The sequence below is a fragment of the Neoarius graeffei genome, chromosome 16 (genome assembly GCF_027579695.1).
Source record: "Neoarius graeffei isolate fNeoGra1 chromosome 16, fNeoGra1.pri, whole genome shotgun sequence".
Classification (NCBI taxonomy): domain Eukaryota; kingdom Metazoa; phylum Chordata; class Actinopteri; order Siluriformes; family Ariidae; genus Neoarius; species Neoarius graeffei.
This window is the reverse complement of record NC_083584.1, coordinates 59,655,648-59,673,298: the sequence shown is the minus strand read 5'-3', so window position 1 is coordinate 59,673,298 and position 17,651 is coordinate 59,655,648. Positions and strand designations below refer to the sequence as shown.

General features: G+C 41.8%; 1 protein-coding gene across 3 annotated transcripts in view; it reads left to right on the top strand.

Moving 5' to 3' along the window:
- Positions 1–17,651, top strand: part of col4a4 (collagen, type IV, alpha 4) — a 144,091-nt gene that overhangs the window by 114,961 nt on the left and 11,479 nt on the right. For all 3 annotated transcript variants that reach the window (XM_060943292.1, XM_060943294.1, XM_060943293.1), the window contains exons 34-43: positions 778–841; positions 2,390–2,464; positions 2,625–2,732; positions 3,389–3,496; positions 3,679–3,750; positions 4,522–4,650; positions 5,428–5,535; positions 8,931–9,086; positions 10,259–10,366; positions 14,070–14,207. In XM_060943292.1, the coding sequence (XP_060799275.1) occupies positions 778–841; positions 2,390–2,464; positions 2,625–2,732; positions 3,389–3,496; positions 3,679–3,750; positions 4,522–4,650; positions 5,428–5,535; positions 8,931–9,086; positions 10,259–10,366; positions 14,070–14,207 (1,066 nt within the window). The remainder of the gene's footprint in view (positions 1–777; positions 842–2,389; positions 2,465–2,624; positions 2,733–3,388; positions 3,497–3,678; positions 3,751–4,521; positions 4,651–5,427; positions 5,536–8,930; positions 9,087–10,258; positions 10,367–14,069; positions 14,208–17,651) is intronic.

Below are 17,651 nucleotides of genomic sequence, written 5' to 3'. Positions count from 1 at the left end.
GGGATTTGCAATTTTTCAAGTATTTCTTTTTACATAGCCTACTAGGTTTAGATGCTATAATTTCATTGCGGCAGTTGCATAAGGGTTTTACTTTAAAAAAAAAAAAGCTCTAGTTGTGTTGTCTGTTTATCTCTATACCAATGTTATTATGGAGATGTGCTCACACCCTTCCAATTTCCCATCATCCCGCTCACCAGCAGCTAAACACAGAGTCACGATACTCTGCCCACAGAAACCCAACAGTGTCCTGACTAATCTTAGAACAGACTTGCAGCAACAAAACAATTCATTTGTTTACACTGATTGAAAATGTCCAATAAGTCCTTGCGATGCACTGGCATCTAATCTAAGGTGTATTCCCACCTCATACCCAGTGTTCCTAATATAATCTCCACATCCACATCTACCGTGACCTTGACCAGGATTAACAGGTTACTGAGAGTGAGTGAGTAAGTAAACACAAAATGTTCACATCACGATAGACAATCTCCACTGTCTCTCCAGTCTTCTGGTTTCTGATACCATGAATTGTTAGTCCCGTTTGTCGAGAATGGTTCTCACTTGCCCCTAACCAAGTTTTGTCACAAATGTACACATGATAGCAGAGTTTTGGACCTTTCTTTTTAGCTATGATGCATTTTCAGCTGAATATTCAGCTTTCTGGTGTCGAAGTATCTAGAGACATAAACCATCTAGATCCCACCAACCTTCTGAAATAAAAACCCACCTGAAGAAAGGATGTTCTTTTTGCTGAAATGTGTTGCTTTGTGATCTTAGGGTGACCCAGGGTTGAGTGGATCGCCAGGAACCCCAGGTTTCTGTGGATATAATGGGCAGAAAGGTAAAATGACCTGTTTCAAATAATACTAAGAAGTGCAAACACTTTTTTACTCCCCTACTGTAAAATATAATTCCAAGTATCTTGGTAGTATTTAATCTATAAGCATGAACCCCTGCAAATTTAGTTAACAGTATGATTGTGTCTCAGTTTGCATACCATACTTCCATACTTGCACTTGCTAGTTTGAGTGGAGAATGGAAGGGGAGGGACCACCAACCTATTTTTAGCCAGTTCAAGGAGGGCATGTCCTGGTGAGGTAATTTTCATTTCCAACACAAGCAAGGAAAATTAGAACGTGTTCATTTTGGAGAGTTTAACAAAAAACATTAGCTATTTTTGGTGGGTTATGTGACAATCACGGTCAAAAGTTGCAACTGTCGTTTACGGGAAGCGCGCAACTTGCCATGCTTGATTTGAGACAACATTACCCTGATGAAATTCACGCACCACACATGTAAGTACATAGTATACACAGTGTACTACATGGGAGTGGACTAACAGAATTAGGCAAATTGAGACACAGCGTATGACTTCCAACCTCATTATTTGTCAGCTTATGAATAGCACTTGATCCAGCACATGCAATTTTATATATATTTATTATATGCACAACTTAATGATGGTGGCACGGTGGTGTAGTGGTTAGCACTGTTGCCTCACAGCAAGAAGGTTCTGGGTTCGTGCCCAGTGGCCGACAGTGGCCTTTCTGTGTGGAGTTTGCATGTTGTCTCTGTGTCTGCATGGGTTTCCTCTGGGTGCTCCAGTTTCCCCCACAGTCCAAAGACATGCAGGTTAGGCTAATTGGTGGCTCGAAGTTGACCCTAGGTGTGAGTGTGAATGGTTGTTTTTCTCTGTGTGTCAGCCCTGCGATGACCTGGTAACTTGTCCAGGGTGTACCCTGCCTCTCACCCATAGTCAGCTGGGATAGGCTCCAGCTTGCCCATGACCCTGCACAGGATAAGCGGTTATGGATAATGGACGGACAACTTAATGATGCCATGATATACGAAACCGAGGTCATGAAGCTGTCATTTGTGTGTTTTGTAGGCTATTTTATCACAATTACTGTACATATAATTTGCTATTTTGATTTGTTGAGCTGAATTGAATATTGTTCCTTGCTCCAGCTATCGCTTAAGAAAAATGGGCTTAAGTCAGAATAACTTGGGACTGGGAGACACCACATTGCCCTGCTTGCACAAATGTCTAAATAGCACGTAAGTCTATAGTTACATCTGCAAGCAATTCTGGTGTTAAACCCTCACTATGAGTACATAACTTAAACGAACTTAAGTGGCTACAGTATGAGTGACGATCCATGCCTTCAGACTGAACTTTACATTACATTACAGGCATTTAGCAGATGCTGTTATCCAGAGCAATGTACAACACACCCAGAGCAGCCTGGGGAGTAGTTGGGGGTTAGGTGCCTTGCTCAAGGGTACTTCAGCCATTCCTGCTGGTCCAGGGAATCAAACCAGTGACTTTTTGGTCCCAAAGCTGCTTCTCCCTTTAAATTGAACTCTTTAAATTGTTGTCTCGAACTAGGAGAAAGAGGAGATTCTATAGGTACACCAGGACCTCCAGGTCTGAGAGGCCCATGTGGACAAAATGGCTGCCCAGGTAAGTGCAGAGGTGTTATTCTTGTTCTCTTTAACAAAGTCATGGTTTGTGCTTTACATTTATTCAAACTGATATTTTGTGAGTTGATTCCATAAATGAAGCTGGGGGCCAATAAAAAGTACAATTAAAAATTTCACACAAACATTTGTCCCATCCACAGGTCCTGTAGGAGATCAGGGAGATTCAGGAGACGCAGGTCCACCTGGTCAGTGTGGACTGCCTGGCAAACCCGGTCCTGTTGGAAATCGGGGACATTGTGGACCTCAAGGTCAGCTTTTCATACTGTTCCTGAAAAATGTTGCAGAGTGCTAATCATCTATTGCATTGGTGTCATTTTTACGATTCAGGTTTTGTTGTCATTAGAATGTTGACTGCCAAAGAGCCAGTGATGAGACCTGGGATGGATGGCATAAATATGCTAGATAAGCCCAGCCCCTTCCTCATCCCAGTGCAGTTGAGCTGTGTGCTGACAGTGGTGCAAGTTGGCCTTAGACTTTCACTTTATCTCTACCTAAAGAGAGCAATGCAGCAGCACTTTAATCCTAAACCCTGTCTAGTTTTCCTACCACCTTCAAACTTCTTCAAATTTCATGCTAATACTGCACCAACATCAATACCATCACACTTGTCACTAATTAGCCTGAGCAGAGTCTCTGCTGTAACTGTGTCTTAGAGTTGCATTCCATTCTGGGGCTTTAAGTCCAATGTGTGCTCTCTCCACTGTGTCTAACTTGGATTTTCCATTAATATAACGTGTATGAAAATAAGTTATTGATGTTTGTCTTGAGGAGCTAACAGTGAAATGCATGGATTTTCTGAAAGGCTGAACCTCATTGAATGCTCAAATGGAATCAAATCCAAAGATTAAGTTTGTGGTTAAAACAGTTTCTAGACATCACAGATATGTTTCTTTCTATCTCCCAGGTGTTATTGGTCCCCCGGGTCCCAGAGGAAAATGTGGCGCCGAGGGTCCTCCAGGGCCTCCTGGACCTCCTGGACTTGATGGACCATCATGCCCCTGTGGCCCACCAGGTACTGGTACACAAGTACCTACTTTCATATTTATATTATTTATTGACCTGCTGTACTGTATGTATGTATGGAGCTAAACACTGCTGTGTCTACACCTTATTCCAAGTCTAAATGCAAGTGCACCAGACTTTATACAGTGTGTTTTTTTTTTTTTTTAACTATGTTTTTTGTTGGGTCTTCAGGTTCTCCAGGGCCACCAGGACTACATGGATTGAATGGAGTAAATGGTGTGAAGGGTGACCCAGGGACAAACGGTAAATGTTAGCATGCATGCACATTCCTGTAATAGATGTCTGCTGAGTGTGTCTATGTCTTATGTTAATATCATTTTCCATGTTCTATGTATGTATGAGTTCTTGTTATAGTCTAAATCAGTGTTTCTCAACCACTGGGCCGCGGCCTGTTAGTGGGCCGTGAATTTTTTTTCAAGTTTGAAGAAATACTCAATAGTTCAGGAGGTTGTAGTGTCCCAAATCCGGTAGCTGGTTTGACGTACACCTTTCAAGTGGAATAAATACATTTGTGAGTAAATTAAGAAGAACAAGTCTTTATTATTGTCACACTCCTCCTTTGCATTTAACCTCTGTGCACGCAGATGAAAACCTGGAAGAGGATTTTCATCTGTTTGTCCATGTAGGTTAATTAAAAAAAATTAATTAAAATTCTTACAGATTCTGAAAAATTCTTACATATAGCGCCTTTAAGTCCAAAAGTACGGATATCAATATTTATGCAAAGGAAAGCTGCAAATTTTCAGACTCGAGTTACACAGCTGTTTAAGTGACTCATTAATTTTCTATGAGTCATATTCAGTTTATGCAAATCACCTTGCGTGTTATTGACACTTCTGAGGTTGCCAGATTTTTCTTCACCTCGTTTTGCTTTAAGTAGACCAATTAATAAAATAATGCACATGTTTTTGTTGATCTGATGTTGTCTTCTCTAATGTCATCCATGGAAAAGGAAAAAAAAACTTTTCTTGCACTTTAACAAATAAGATGTCTTTCTCTTGCACCCTCTTTCAGGACAAGGTGTACCTGGGGACAGGGGGCCTAAGGGGCAGACAGGTAAAAAGGGTTGTACAGGAGACCCTGGGCCACAGGGTCCTATCCAGCAAGGGGTCAAAGGCTTCCAGGGCCCGCCTGGATTGCCAGGTGCTTACTCATCACAAACATAATCCATTATACTGTATATATATCAGGCACCAGTGGTGATATGAAAGGGAGAAATGGCTCTGGGATTCCCATATCAACTTTTCACCAAATTAACAAAGTCCTAAAAATGTTCTCCTGGTCCATTGTTCTCAATCTCCCCTTTTACTGCCATCTTGAACCTGATATACTTTTTCGATACCTATTTGGAATAAACTATACAAAATTTAAAAAGTATATGTGCATAATAAAATGTTGAGTACATAGACATAGAGTATAGCATAGATCATGTTCAGGGCATTTTGATTTCAGAGCACAAAGGTGAAATAAATGTTAATGCTCCTGAGTGGCACCAGAGGAAACGTGTCCACCCTATAGTTGGGAATTCATGAGTTTGAATCCCGATGATGCCTCAGACAACCATGGCTAGGAGTCAAGGCAGCCAAACTGGCTCACTCTCTGAGTGAGCATTTGTGAAGGTCATGTATGCAGAAGAGGGTCGATAGCACTCTGTGTTATGCTCCTCTCTGATACAGCATGACCAGCAGTTTGAAAAGGTGTGGTTGGCTGTCTTCACAAGTCTCAGATGAAGCACACTTTAACCTTCACCCTCGCCAGTCAGTAGCTGTTATATGATATGGGAATTGAAAGGTGACCAAATTCAGGAGAAAATGGGGTTTAGATAAAAGGTCATCTTTAGTAAGGACATGATATTCCTATCTTCTGTTTCTTTCTTCACTCCTTCCCTCTTCATGTGTCCTGCCTTCTTTCTCTCTTTAGGTGATGCTGGTTGTCCTGGTCCTTGTGGTCCTTGTGGCAGTCCCTGTAAGAACCCTCAACAAGGACAGTGTGGTGAAATGGGATTTACGGGCTGCGATGGCACACCAGGTGAGTGAGTAGGTGTGGTGTTGTTTATTTGCTGATGCCTCGTCATTTTTAAATGTAACTCTTATGGATGTGACCAAATTGAACAAATAATGTGAGGTGTGCATTGAGATTGGGATTCCAGTGGGACATGACATAAAAATAAAAAAAATCATGCAAGTGGGAGATTTTTAAATTTTCATACAGGTGCAAGTGTACAGTTCGATATGAAGCTTGCGAGACAAACATAGACCATGTTTATTAACATAAGCATGCAGAACTGAGCAGTGCGTTTATCGTCCAAGCTCTGGGTTGCTAATCAGAAGGTCAGAGGTTCAAGCCACAGTACTGCTAAGCTGCCACTGTTGGGCCCTTGAGCAAGGCCCTTAACCCTCACCACTCCAGAGGAACTGTATCACATCTGACTCTGTGCTCTGTCCCCAGCTTTCTAACAAGCTATGACATAGAATTCCACTCAACGATAATGTTTCTGACTGTGAGTTGGCCTAGTGGTTAGTGTGTCCGCCTCTTGATTGGGAGATTGCGAGTTCTACTCGTGGTCGGGTCATACCAAAGACCATCATAAAAATGGTACCTACAACCCCGATTCCAAAAAAGTTGGGACAAAGTACAAATTGTAAATAAAAACGGAATGCAATAATTTACAAATCTCAAAAATTGATATTGTATTCACAATAGAACATAGACAACATGTCGAAAGTGAGACATTTTGAAATTTCATGCCAAATATTGGCTCATTTGAAATTTCATGACAGCAACACATCTCAAAAAAGTTGGGACAGGGGCAATAAGAGGCTGGAAAAGTTAAAGGTACAAAAAAGGAACAGCTGGAGGACCAAATTGCAACTCATTAGGTCAATTGGCAATATCATTAGGTCAATTGGCAATCATTAACATGACTGGGTATAAAAAGAGCATCTTGGAGTGGCAGCGGCTCTCAGAAGTAAAGATGGGAAGAGGATCACCAATCCCCCAAATTCTGCGCCAACAAATAGTGCAGCAATATCAGAAAGGAGTTCGACAGTGTAAAATTGCAAAGAGTTTGAACATATCATCATCTACAGTACATAATATCATCAAAAGATTCAGAGAATCTGGAAGAATCTCTGTGCGTAAGGGTCAAGGCCGGAAAACCATATTGGGTGCCCGTGATCTTCGGGCACTTAGACAGCACTGCATCACATACAGGCATGCTTCTGTATTGGAAATCACAAAATGGGCTCAGGAATATTTCCAGAGAACGTTATCTGTGAACACAATTCACCGTGCCAGCCGCCGTTGCCAGCTAAAACTCTATAGTTCAAAGAAGAAGCCGTATCTAAACATGATCCAGAAGTGCAGACGTCTTCTCTGGGCCAAGGCTCATTTAAAATGGACTGTGGCAAAGTGGAAAACTGTTCTGTGGTCAGACGAATCAAAATTTGAAGTTCTTTATGGAAATCAGGGACGCCGTGTCATTCGGACTAAAGAGGAGAAGGACGACCCAAGTTGTTATCAGCGCTCAGTTCAGAAGCCTGCATCTCTGATGGTATGGGGTTGCATTAGTGCATGTGGCATGGGCAGCTTACACATCTGGAAAGACACCATCAATGCTGAAAGGTATATCCAGGTTCTAAAGCAACATATGCTCCCATCCAGATGACATCTCTTTCAGGGAAGACCTTGCATTTTCCAACATGACAATGCCAAACCACATACTGCATCAATTACAGCATCATGGCTGCGTAGAAGAAGGGTCCGGGTACTGAACTGGCCAGCCTGCAGTCCAGATCTTTCACCCATAGAAAACATTTGGCGCATCATAAAACGGAAGATACGACAAAAAGACCTAAGACAGTTGAGCAACTAGAATCCTACATTAGACAAGAATGGGTTAACGTTCCTATCCCTAAACTTGAGCAACTTGTCTCCTCAGTCCCCAGACATTTACAGATTGTTGTAAAGAGAAAAGGGGATGTCTCACAGTGGTAAACATGGCCTTGTCCCAACTTTTTTGAGATGTGTTGTTGTCATGAAATTTAAAATCACCTCATTTTTCTCTTTAAATGATACATTTTCTCTAGCCTGGGAAATCCCATGCTGCTTTGCACAATCGTTCCGATCTGAAAAGACAGCATGGAAACTATGGTCTAAAGGCTCGCCTGAGTTAGGGAGCCAATCAGAGAGTGGGGAGGGGTGGAAAGACGGTGACGTGTACTACTCGACAAACGGAAGCTTGTAGTTTATTTGGGACTGTTTACGGATCACATTTAACATGGCGGCGAGCGATACGAACCAAACTTTCGATCAAGCTTTAGACACTGTTCTGAATAGTTTAGAGCGAAAGTTTGTTTTAAAACGGCAGTAATCGTTCGGTGCCATTGTTTTCCTATTTTTGTTTTTCCTTCTCTTTCCTTCTCTTCTTCTTCGTCACTTTAACTACGTCACCGGGTACAACTGCCATGATTGGCCATGGGCCATGATTGGCCATACGCCAAATGATAGACATTCGCAACGTCCAATAAACGGCCGTTGACGATCGTAAACCACACCTCCCCTACGAGAAATTCAATAGGCGGATTCCAGACCATATTTCACTTGTGATATGGTCTGGTGTTAACCAGACTACATTTTCTCAGTTTAAACATTTGATATGTCATCTATGTTCTATTCTGAATAAAATATGGAATTTTGAAACTTCCACATCATTGCATTCCGTTTTTATTTACAATTTGAATTTTTTTCCCAACTTTTCTTGGAATCGGGGTTGTACTAACGTCTGGCAAGGCACACTGCAATACAGATGCGAGTGGGGAAGTCAAACTTTTGCGGTTACCAGAGGACTAGCCCCCCACCGTAACCCTAACTGTATAGGCGAAAGGTCGAGGGCTATGGAAACAGATCGGTGCCACACCCATGCACGTCAAAGAACTGGTTAGTACTGGGACAGGAGACTGCCTGGGAAGACCAGATTCTGGTGTGAGAGGAACTTTGACTTTGTATATGTGATTAGATAAAGTTTTCTACAACATTCACAACCATCCAACCTTACTTTATATTAGGTTGCTAGTTTGTTTATATATTGGGAATTAGACCAAACATTTAGCTTGGTGACGTTCTTAGACCATGAACTCTTTGTACTAGCATGAGAATAGTTTTTGATGCAGTACTTCAACTGTAAATATAAAGGGTTGCTCTGGACTTTCTCTGTGCTGATTTCCACAGGAATGTTCATCAGCATGCATACTAACAGAAATCTCCTTTTTTGAAGGCTCTTAACTTTCATTTCAGGTTGTGTGATAATCTTCCAGGTGTTAAAATATCTATATTATGTGATGTCAATATTTATGAAATTACTGACAACCGTTACAGAGTACAGCATCTTGCTCTGTTTATCTGTTTGGGCTTTTTATCTTCAGGACCTAGGGGACCCATGGGACCAGCTGGCCTGGCAATACCTGTGCAAGGGGATCAGGGGTACCCAGGTTCACCAGGTCTTCAGGGATGTAAAGGAAGAAAAGGTGCTTGTGGTCCCTGTGGCCAGGATGGGGTTTCAGGCCCCCAAGGACAGAAAGGTATTCTGGACAAAAATGTTAAGCACTACATATGTAAAGAGCATCATTAGGAACTGTATTCAGAATCAGCTACTTAAACCCAAAGGTTATGTCAATAAGTATACAGGAAAGTTTTTTGTATTCAAGTACTTAAGTTGATTTATGCCTCCACAGAAAATGTAAACAATCCAGCGCACCCTAGAATTTTGCGTTTTGTAGATTTTTTTTTTCAGTTTATACTGAAGCATTTAATTATGTGCACAACTTAATGAAGCCATGAGATACTGTAATAAGTAAAGGCCATGAAATCAAGTATGCACATAATGTAGGCTGTTTTTCCTGCTTTTAATTTGCTTTTTTTGTGAATTTAATAAAATAATGGCAATGTTTTTGTTTGTTCAATGAGCCGACTTGCAAAGAAAATGTGCTGACGGTTTAAAGTATAAATATAAGGCACTTTTGGACCAAATAGTTCCAGGGACCTATTAAGAGGAACTACCCATTCCTCTGAGATCTCCCCTGAGAACGCCATACTTTTCATGGGCTTTTTTTGTGTGTTTGCATTCACACCACCAGTAAGGACACTGAAGTGACATTAGCATGATGTTAGCAAGAAATGCTAGCAAAGATTTTATTATTTTGCTTAGACGTGTCTGAATCATGCTGTACTTCCTCCATCGAATATACGCTCAGTAAAGCCTGGATATCTCTGCTGGTCCATTTGTCCATGTTTTTTTTTCTTCACATTTTAACACTAATATTAAGAACATGTTTACATAGCTACCATCTTACATGGATTTTTAAACATGGCAGTTGCCGGTGCCACATTGGCTCATGTTCAATCAGTGTACACTTACACCACTCATAGTTCCTCTTGTGCTAGGAGAAAACCTTCTCTGAAGTAGGCGCTAAAAATGTCCCTCAAAACAGCATTCTAAGAATTACGATCATCCTCAGTTCCTGCAGTGTAGACACAGAAAAAAAGCAAGAACTTCCTCCAACAGTTCGAAAACCATGAAAAAGTTCCTCCGGTCCGAGAGCGCCTTCTGTAACTTTTCTCAATTTTGAAACATACTGTTCTTCTCTTCTATCCCATATCTGTCAGAGAAGCTTGTAGTTTCAGCTGGGCAACTTTTGTGGAAAGTTTCTAACCAGATATACAGGATTGTTTAACGTGTTATCGATGTCATCAGGTGAGAAAGGTGATGCAGGGTGTGCTGGAGTTCCTGGAGTTCCTGGCATACCAGGAGCAAACGGCAACACCGGGATCAAGGGGCTGAAAGGACCAAAAGGAGATGAAGGTCAGGGATCATCCTTAAACAGGAGTAAAGAAACACATTTGGACATATTGGTATTCCAGCAGAAAACTGTTGCTCATTATGTTGTTGTTGTCGTTGATGGTGGTGGTGTTGGTTTTTGTATTTTTTGTCAAGTTCTGTTCAGTCTTGCATTTCACAGCCTCAGGGTTTTGGCAGAAGTCAAAGATTTGTATTATTGCTCATCACTTTACGTCCATCAGCGTTCGGTTATTTGTAGCACTTTTAATAAGACATTGTCACAAAGCAGCTTTAAATAAATCTGTTTCTATCTAGAATAACCTAATGACCAAGGGTGGCATCTCATATTATTAAACCCTCATTACTAATCAGTGATGGTACATACTTATCATCGACAGTTCACTTACACCAAATGTACAAATTACTAGCCAGTCAAAGGATAAGAAACACTTAAATAATATTGGCTGGCTTTTTTTTCGTGGTATCAGATACATTCCATTCAGCTAGCATGAAATGGAACAAGTCGAAGACAAGTAGCTGAATGGAATATATCTGATATACCACGAAAAAAAGCCAGGATTATTATTATTATACATTTTTTCGGGTGTTTAATGCGTCTTTCTCTTACAAAATTCTCTCAAAATCTTCTGTATTTAATGAAGCAAACCTGGCAGCCATGTTTGTTTACAAATTGTTCCAGTCACTCACTAGCGTGGAAGTTTTACGTCTCTGACGTGTGACGTCATGTTGTCTTGACAGCCATGCAATATCGTAAACCATATTCAACGCTCATTTTCCATTGGGTAGAGTGACGCATGTATGTATGTATGTATGTATGTATCCATCCATCCCCATCAAGATAGATGAAGGGGACCTTGAACATTTCATCTCTCCTTCTGCTTCTGGTGGCAATGTTTGCGTCTCTCTCGTGCACGCTCCACAAGCATTGATGTGGCCAACAGACTGCCTCGGTGGAGGAAGTGCCGCCATCTGACTCTGTCCTGGGTTGCATTGTAGCAATCTTGCTCCATCTGGAACAGCTTGAGATCTTCCTTGACACAATCTTTCCAGCATTTGTGTGGTCTACCTCTTTTTCTGTTACCGTTGACTCGTAAGTAGGTAAAGTATGGTGTTCAAGGTCTTTAGCGGGTTATAAGACCACTTGGTTCAGGGTGTTGGCCTGGAATCAGTGGGCAAGCAGGCTGCCCAATTCCATGCTTGCATTCCAGAGCTGGATACAAAGAGCATCGCAAATCACCTCAGTAAAGTCCTGCTCTAGCCAGTCATGATCTTGGGTTGAGCCAGGGCCTGACCTTTGACGTAATCTGGCCCAGGCATCCAGACCATTGAGATGTCGAAGAGTGATCCCTTCTGCCAATGGAACAGTGGAGTGCCCAGCACATAGGTTCGATTATCACAGATCTCAGGCTACCACTAGCCTGAGACTTTTGGCACAGAATATCAGGGACATGGAATTTCCCAAATAGAAACCAGTCTGTTACATGCGACGATCTCGTTTTCCATTGGGTAGAGTGACATAATACACGTAGGATAAGCGATATGCTAACAATATTGCATGCTGTCAAAGCAAATGAATGAAATCCGCTAGAAGGGAATAGAACACATCTTTATTCCATTGAAAAAGTGTCTTGTACAGTGGGGCAAAAGTATTTAGTCAGCCACCAATTGTGCAAGTTCTCCCACTTAAAAAGATGAGAGAGGCCTGTAATTTTCATCATAGGTACACGTCAACTATGAGAGATAGAATGGGGGGAAAGAATCCAGGAAATCACATTGTAGGATTTTTAATGAATTAATTGGTAAATTCCTCGGTAAAATAAGTATTTGATCACCTACAAACAAGCAAGATTTCTGGCTCTCACAGACCTGTAACTTCTTCTTTAAGAGGTTCCTCTGTCCTCCACTCGTTACCTGTATTAATGGCACCTGTTTGAACTCGTTATCAGTATAAAAGACACCTGTCCACAACCTCAAACAGTCACACTCCAAACTCCACTATGGCCAAGACCAAAGAGCTGTCAAAGGACACCAGAAACAAAATTGTAGACCTGCACCAGGCTGGGAAGACTGAATCTGCAATTGGTAAGCAGCTTGGTGTGAAGAAATCAACTGTGGGAGCAATTATTAGAAAATGGAAGACATACAAGACCACTGATAATCTCCCTCGATCTGGGGCTCCACGCAAGATCTCACCCCGTGGGGTCAAAATGATCACAAGAACGGTGAGCAAAAATCCCAGAACCACACGGGGGGACCTAGTGAATGACCTGCAGAGAGCTGGGACCAAAGTAACAAAGGCTACCATCAGTAACACACTACGCCGCCAGGGACTCAAATCCTGCAGTGCCAGACGTGTCCCCCTGCTTAAGCCAGTACATGTCCAGGCCCATCTGAAGTTTGCTAGAGAGCATTTGGATGATCCAGAAAAGGATTGGGAGAATGTCATATGGTCAGATGAAACCAAAATAGAACTTTTTGGTAAAAACTCAACTTGTGTTTGGAGGAAAAAGAATGCTGAGTTGCATCCAAAGAACACCATACCTACTGTGAAGCATGGGGGTGGAAACATCATGCTTTGGGGCTGTTTTTCTGCAAAGGGACCAGGACAACTGATCCGTATAAAGGAAAGAATGAATGGGGCCATGTATCGTGAGATTTTGAGTGAAAATCTCCTTCCATCAGCAAGGGCATTGAAGATGAAACGTGGCTGGGTCTTTCAGCATGACAATGATCCCAAACACACCGCTTGGGCAACGAAGGAGTGGCTTCGTAAGAAGCATTTCAAGGTCCTGGAGTGGCCTAGTCAGTCTCCAGATCTCAACCCCATAGAAGATCTTTGGAGGGAGTTGAAAGTCCGTGTTGCCCAGCGATAGCCCCAAAACATCACTGCTGTAGAGGAGATCTGCATGGAGGAATGGGCCAAAATACCAGCAACAGTGTGTGAAAACCTTGTGAAGACTTACAGAAAACGTTTGACCTCTGTCATTGCCAACAAAGGGTATATAACAAAGTATTGAGATGAACTTTTGTTATTGACCAAATACTTATTTTCCACCATAATTTTCAAATAAATTCTTTAAAAGTCAGACAATGTGATTTTCTGGATTCTTTCCCCCCATTCTGTCTCTCATAGTTGAAGTGTACCTATGATGAAAATTACAGGCCTCTCTCATCTTTTTAAGTGGGAGAACTTGCACAATTGGTGACTGACTAAATACTTTTTTGCCCCACTGTATGTATAATAATACATGATAATGTCTGCAGGATCTATAAATGACAAAAAAAAATAGACGCCAGAAACAAGCTCTTTGCCCTTTTGACTTGCTATTATATGTTTTCTTGCTGGTTTTTAAGTCGAATCAGGTTTGTATAGTTGAGCTCTAGGGTTCGAGCTTTTTCACTGGATATCACAGTGCAGTATGTGGAAGAAATAAAAAATCTCATCGCTAAAGTGATCATACTTGTTACTATAACGACCAACTCCAGAGACTGCTGCACCACCATTGCAACACCACATGATGATGCTGATGATGACTTTCAATCAAAATTCGTTTTGTTCAACTCAAACACTTGTGGATGTTGTATTTCTTATTCGAGTTGTAAATTGATTATTAGTTTGCATCAATGATGACTACTAAACTTAAACTACCATTAAAATGATAAACTAGTCTGCTTGATCTCTCTCTCTCTCTCTCTCTCTCTCAAGGTTTTTTTGGAAGACCAGGGGATGTTATTTATATCGATTCCAACAAACCAGTTCCAGGTCCACATGGGCTTCCTGGTCCTCCCGGTGAACTTGGATTTCCAGGATCTATAGGAGTTCAGGGCAATGAGGGGCCAAAAGGTACACACACACACACACACACATTGTTTTTAAGTTCAAATCAGTGTATTTGCAGTGGTTTTAACAATAGACATTGTGATGAAGCAGCTTTTCAGAAATCTGGATCTAGATCCCTAATGAGAAAGCAATAGGTGAGAGTGACTCGAAAAAACAAAAAACAAACAAACCTTGAGATAAGGAAAAAACATCAAGAGCAAACAGACTCAAAGTGAAAGCCGTCCTCTTGTAGGTGATATCAGTAATGATACTGAAAACCTGAGTTCGGAGCAGCCTCCAAACATGGCTGCTCTGGACTGCAGTTCCCAAGAGTCACAGCGCCCTACATCACCAGAATTCTAATTACATCACCTGCCTCCAATCTACCAATCATCACCCAGCCTATACTGTATATACTCAGCTCTCACAAACAGCCAGTGCGGAGTATTGTTCTGCATCCCGTGCCTGACTTTACTGAGCCGTTTGGCTTCTGCCCGACCTTTGTTTACGTTTAGTCTCGACTTCGTCTTCTCGTCTGCCCTACGTTGTTCTGTTTGCCGATCGACTGACCTCCGCCCGTCCCCGACTATGTTTCCTGTTTCTTGACTCAGCTCTGGCTGCAGTTTGTAACGCACCTGCTTCTCCCCTGCGATTGCATCCGTAAATGCCTGCAGTCTGACAGGTGAAAGCAGGATTTCATCTCATCTCATCTCATTATCTCTAGCCGCTTTATCCTTCTACAGGGTCGCAGGCAAGCTGGAGCCTATCCCAGCTGACTACGGGCGAAAGGCGGGGTACACCCTGGACAAGTCGCCAGGTCATCACAGGGCTGACACATAGACACAGACAACCATTCACACTCACATTCACACCTACGGTCAATTTAGAGTCACCAGTTAACCTAACCTGCATGTCTTTGGACTGTGGGGGAAACCGGAGCACCCGGAGGAAACCCACGCGGACACGGGGAGAACATGCAAACTCCGCACAGAAAGGCCCTCGCCGGCCCCGGGGCTCGAACCCAGGACCGTCTGTCGCCTCACAGCAAGCGCTAACCACTACACCACCGTGCCACCCCGATAGCAGGATTTCATGAAATAAAAAAACCCCCATTGATATAAAGATTCATGGCATCATTTGGCATCCATGTCAGCTGTTAATAAAGGCCTGAAGGTGGGTTATTTAGGACTTTGCTGGAATTACAGCACCATTCATGGTCGTAAGAAAAACACACAGAATGGTATGAAGAAATGAGGCTGGGGCTGATTTCTTTCTAGCCCAGACTGTAGAGTCATGCAGCTGATATGCGACAGTCACATCAGTCATGCGAAATAAACACAAACAGTTTGGCATTTAAACGAAGATGTAGTAGTAAAACAGGACAACATTATAGATATTAAACATGCTTAAAAAAAACCACACACACAGAAATCAGAAATCACGAATGTAGCTGTCTGTGTATGATAGTTTGTCTCACATAATTCTTTTTATAAATAATAAACAATAATAAATTACTTAACATCTAGCATCTCGACTAGCAGTCACCAAGTATAAAAGTCATAACTATAAAAGACAAACACAACAAAATGTTTTAAAAGACTGAACGTTTGTCATGAAGTCTTCAGTTGTTTCACAGTAGTGAAAGTGAGATTATTCACGATAGCAGGATGGAGAAAGGTCTACTTGAATAAAATTCAAAGAACCATACTCAATTATTCAAGTAAACATATGTACTTAAAGCTGTACTGCCTTTCAGATTTTTCAAGTGTAGGTCAAAAAAGGATTTTCCCCAACACCCAGTTATTTTTGTTTAGTGGACCGAAAGCCACTGAATTCAAATTTTATTAGTCTTTTTTTTAAATAGAACAAGTAATGAATTTATCTCCACGTGGCCTTAAATTCTCCGCTATTTTTTTCCTGCTTCACCATGGCCCAATACAAGATACTACGTCATGCATGACGTGGTGGGTTTTCCCCGTTCACGCAAGGTATTGTGGGATACAAATCTGAAACAGGAGAGAAAAATGGAGGACGTGAGTGTGCGAATGAAACATGAAAGACTGACTACAGTAACGGAAAGCGAGAAGAAAAGACGTTGTGTTATATATGAAGGAAAGCAAACGCAGGACCAAACTAATAAATATCGGCGCTCAGCGAGCACCTCGGTGTGATCAGCTGTTCGTTTAGCAACAGAATGATGGAACTGTCAGTGCACGCTCAAAGGTAAACTTGCGCATGCGCACATGGACTTCCTCTGTCTGCCTGACTGCGCGAGGTGAGCGATTTCATGCACATTATTTGCTACAAGAATCCCCTCAAATTAAATAACTTCCCAGCCACAGAATGGACTGGGTTTTTTTTTTAGATATTACAAAAATAAACATATATAACGATGACCAAATTTCAGAGGAAACTAAATTTCACTGATTTTATGAAATCAAAAGGCCGTCTACTTTTAACTGATTAGCCAATAACCCTGTTGGAACAAATGCTAAGGTTTTTAGGGCGTTACCAACAGTAATGCTCTCTAGCAAATTTACCAAACTTAAAGTTAACACACCGCAACATTTGATGGTGAATATTTAAAGGCTGATATTTAATGTTTACATGGGAGGCAAAGGAGACGTCTCATTAAGAATGAATTATTGGTAACTCCATGAAAATAGAACAACTTGCCAAGTTATAGATGGCACGGTTGTGTAATCTTGCAGATTGTCAATGGATGAATTCTTAGCTTTCACCCACCAGCCAGCTTCCCTTCATCATACAACCAGGTAGGACTGATTCCACGTGCTTCCTCTGAGACTCCCAGTCATCCACGGCAGGGAGTCAAGAGACGAAAACTGGCTGTGCTGTCTCCTCTGTCAATAAGAGTGATACCAGACAATCATGGGCAATCTGTGGGCTCGTGTATGCAGAAGGCGGTAGATAGCACTCTCATCCGAGTCCGTTACATTGCTCCATGATGCAGTATAAGCAGCAGTTAGAAAAGCTGCAGTTGTCTGGCTTCACATGTCTCAGAGGACACAAAAAAAAAGCAGTTTGCTGTTAGTCAAGTGGTTTAAGTGTTGAACTTTGGAGAGATTTTGACAAAGCTGAGTACTGCAGCTGATGATGTGAGGTCTCATTACACAGATTTTCTATATCAGTGCCAAGTATTATAGTACGGTATATTTTGAGTGATGCAAACTCTAGTCTAAAGTCTAGTATAAACAAGAGTGCTCTGAGAGCACAATATCCCCCACTGGCAACTCGGCCATAACTCGGGTAAAATGCGACTGAATTGAACGAAATTGCAATATGCATATTACCGACATATAACAAAGAATCCTGTCGTTTAATGAAATTCTTTCAAAAATTGTGAGAGGAGTTGATTTCAGAAGGTGAGTACCCTTCCCAGGACGGACAGACAGACATTGCCATGACATAATCCCCCTCCGGGCCTTTCGGCCAGCAGGGGATGAAAAA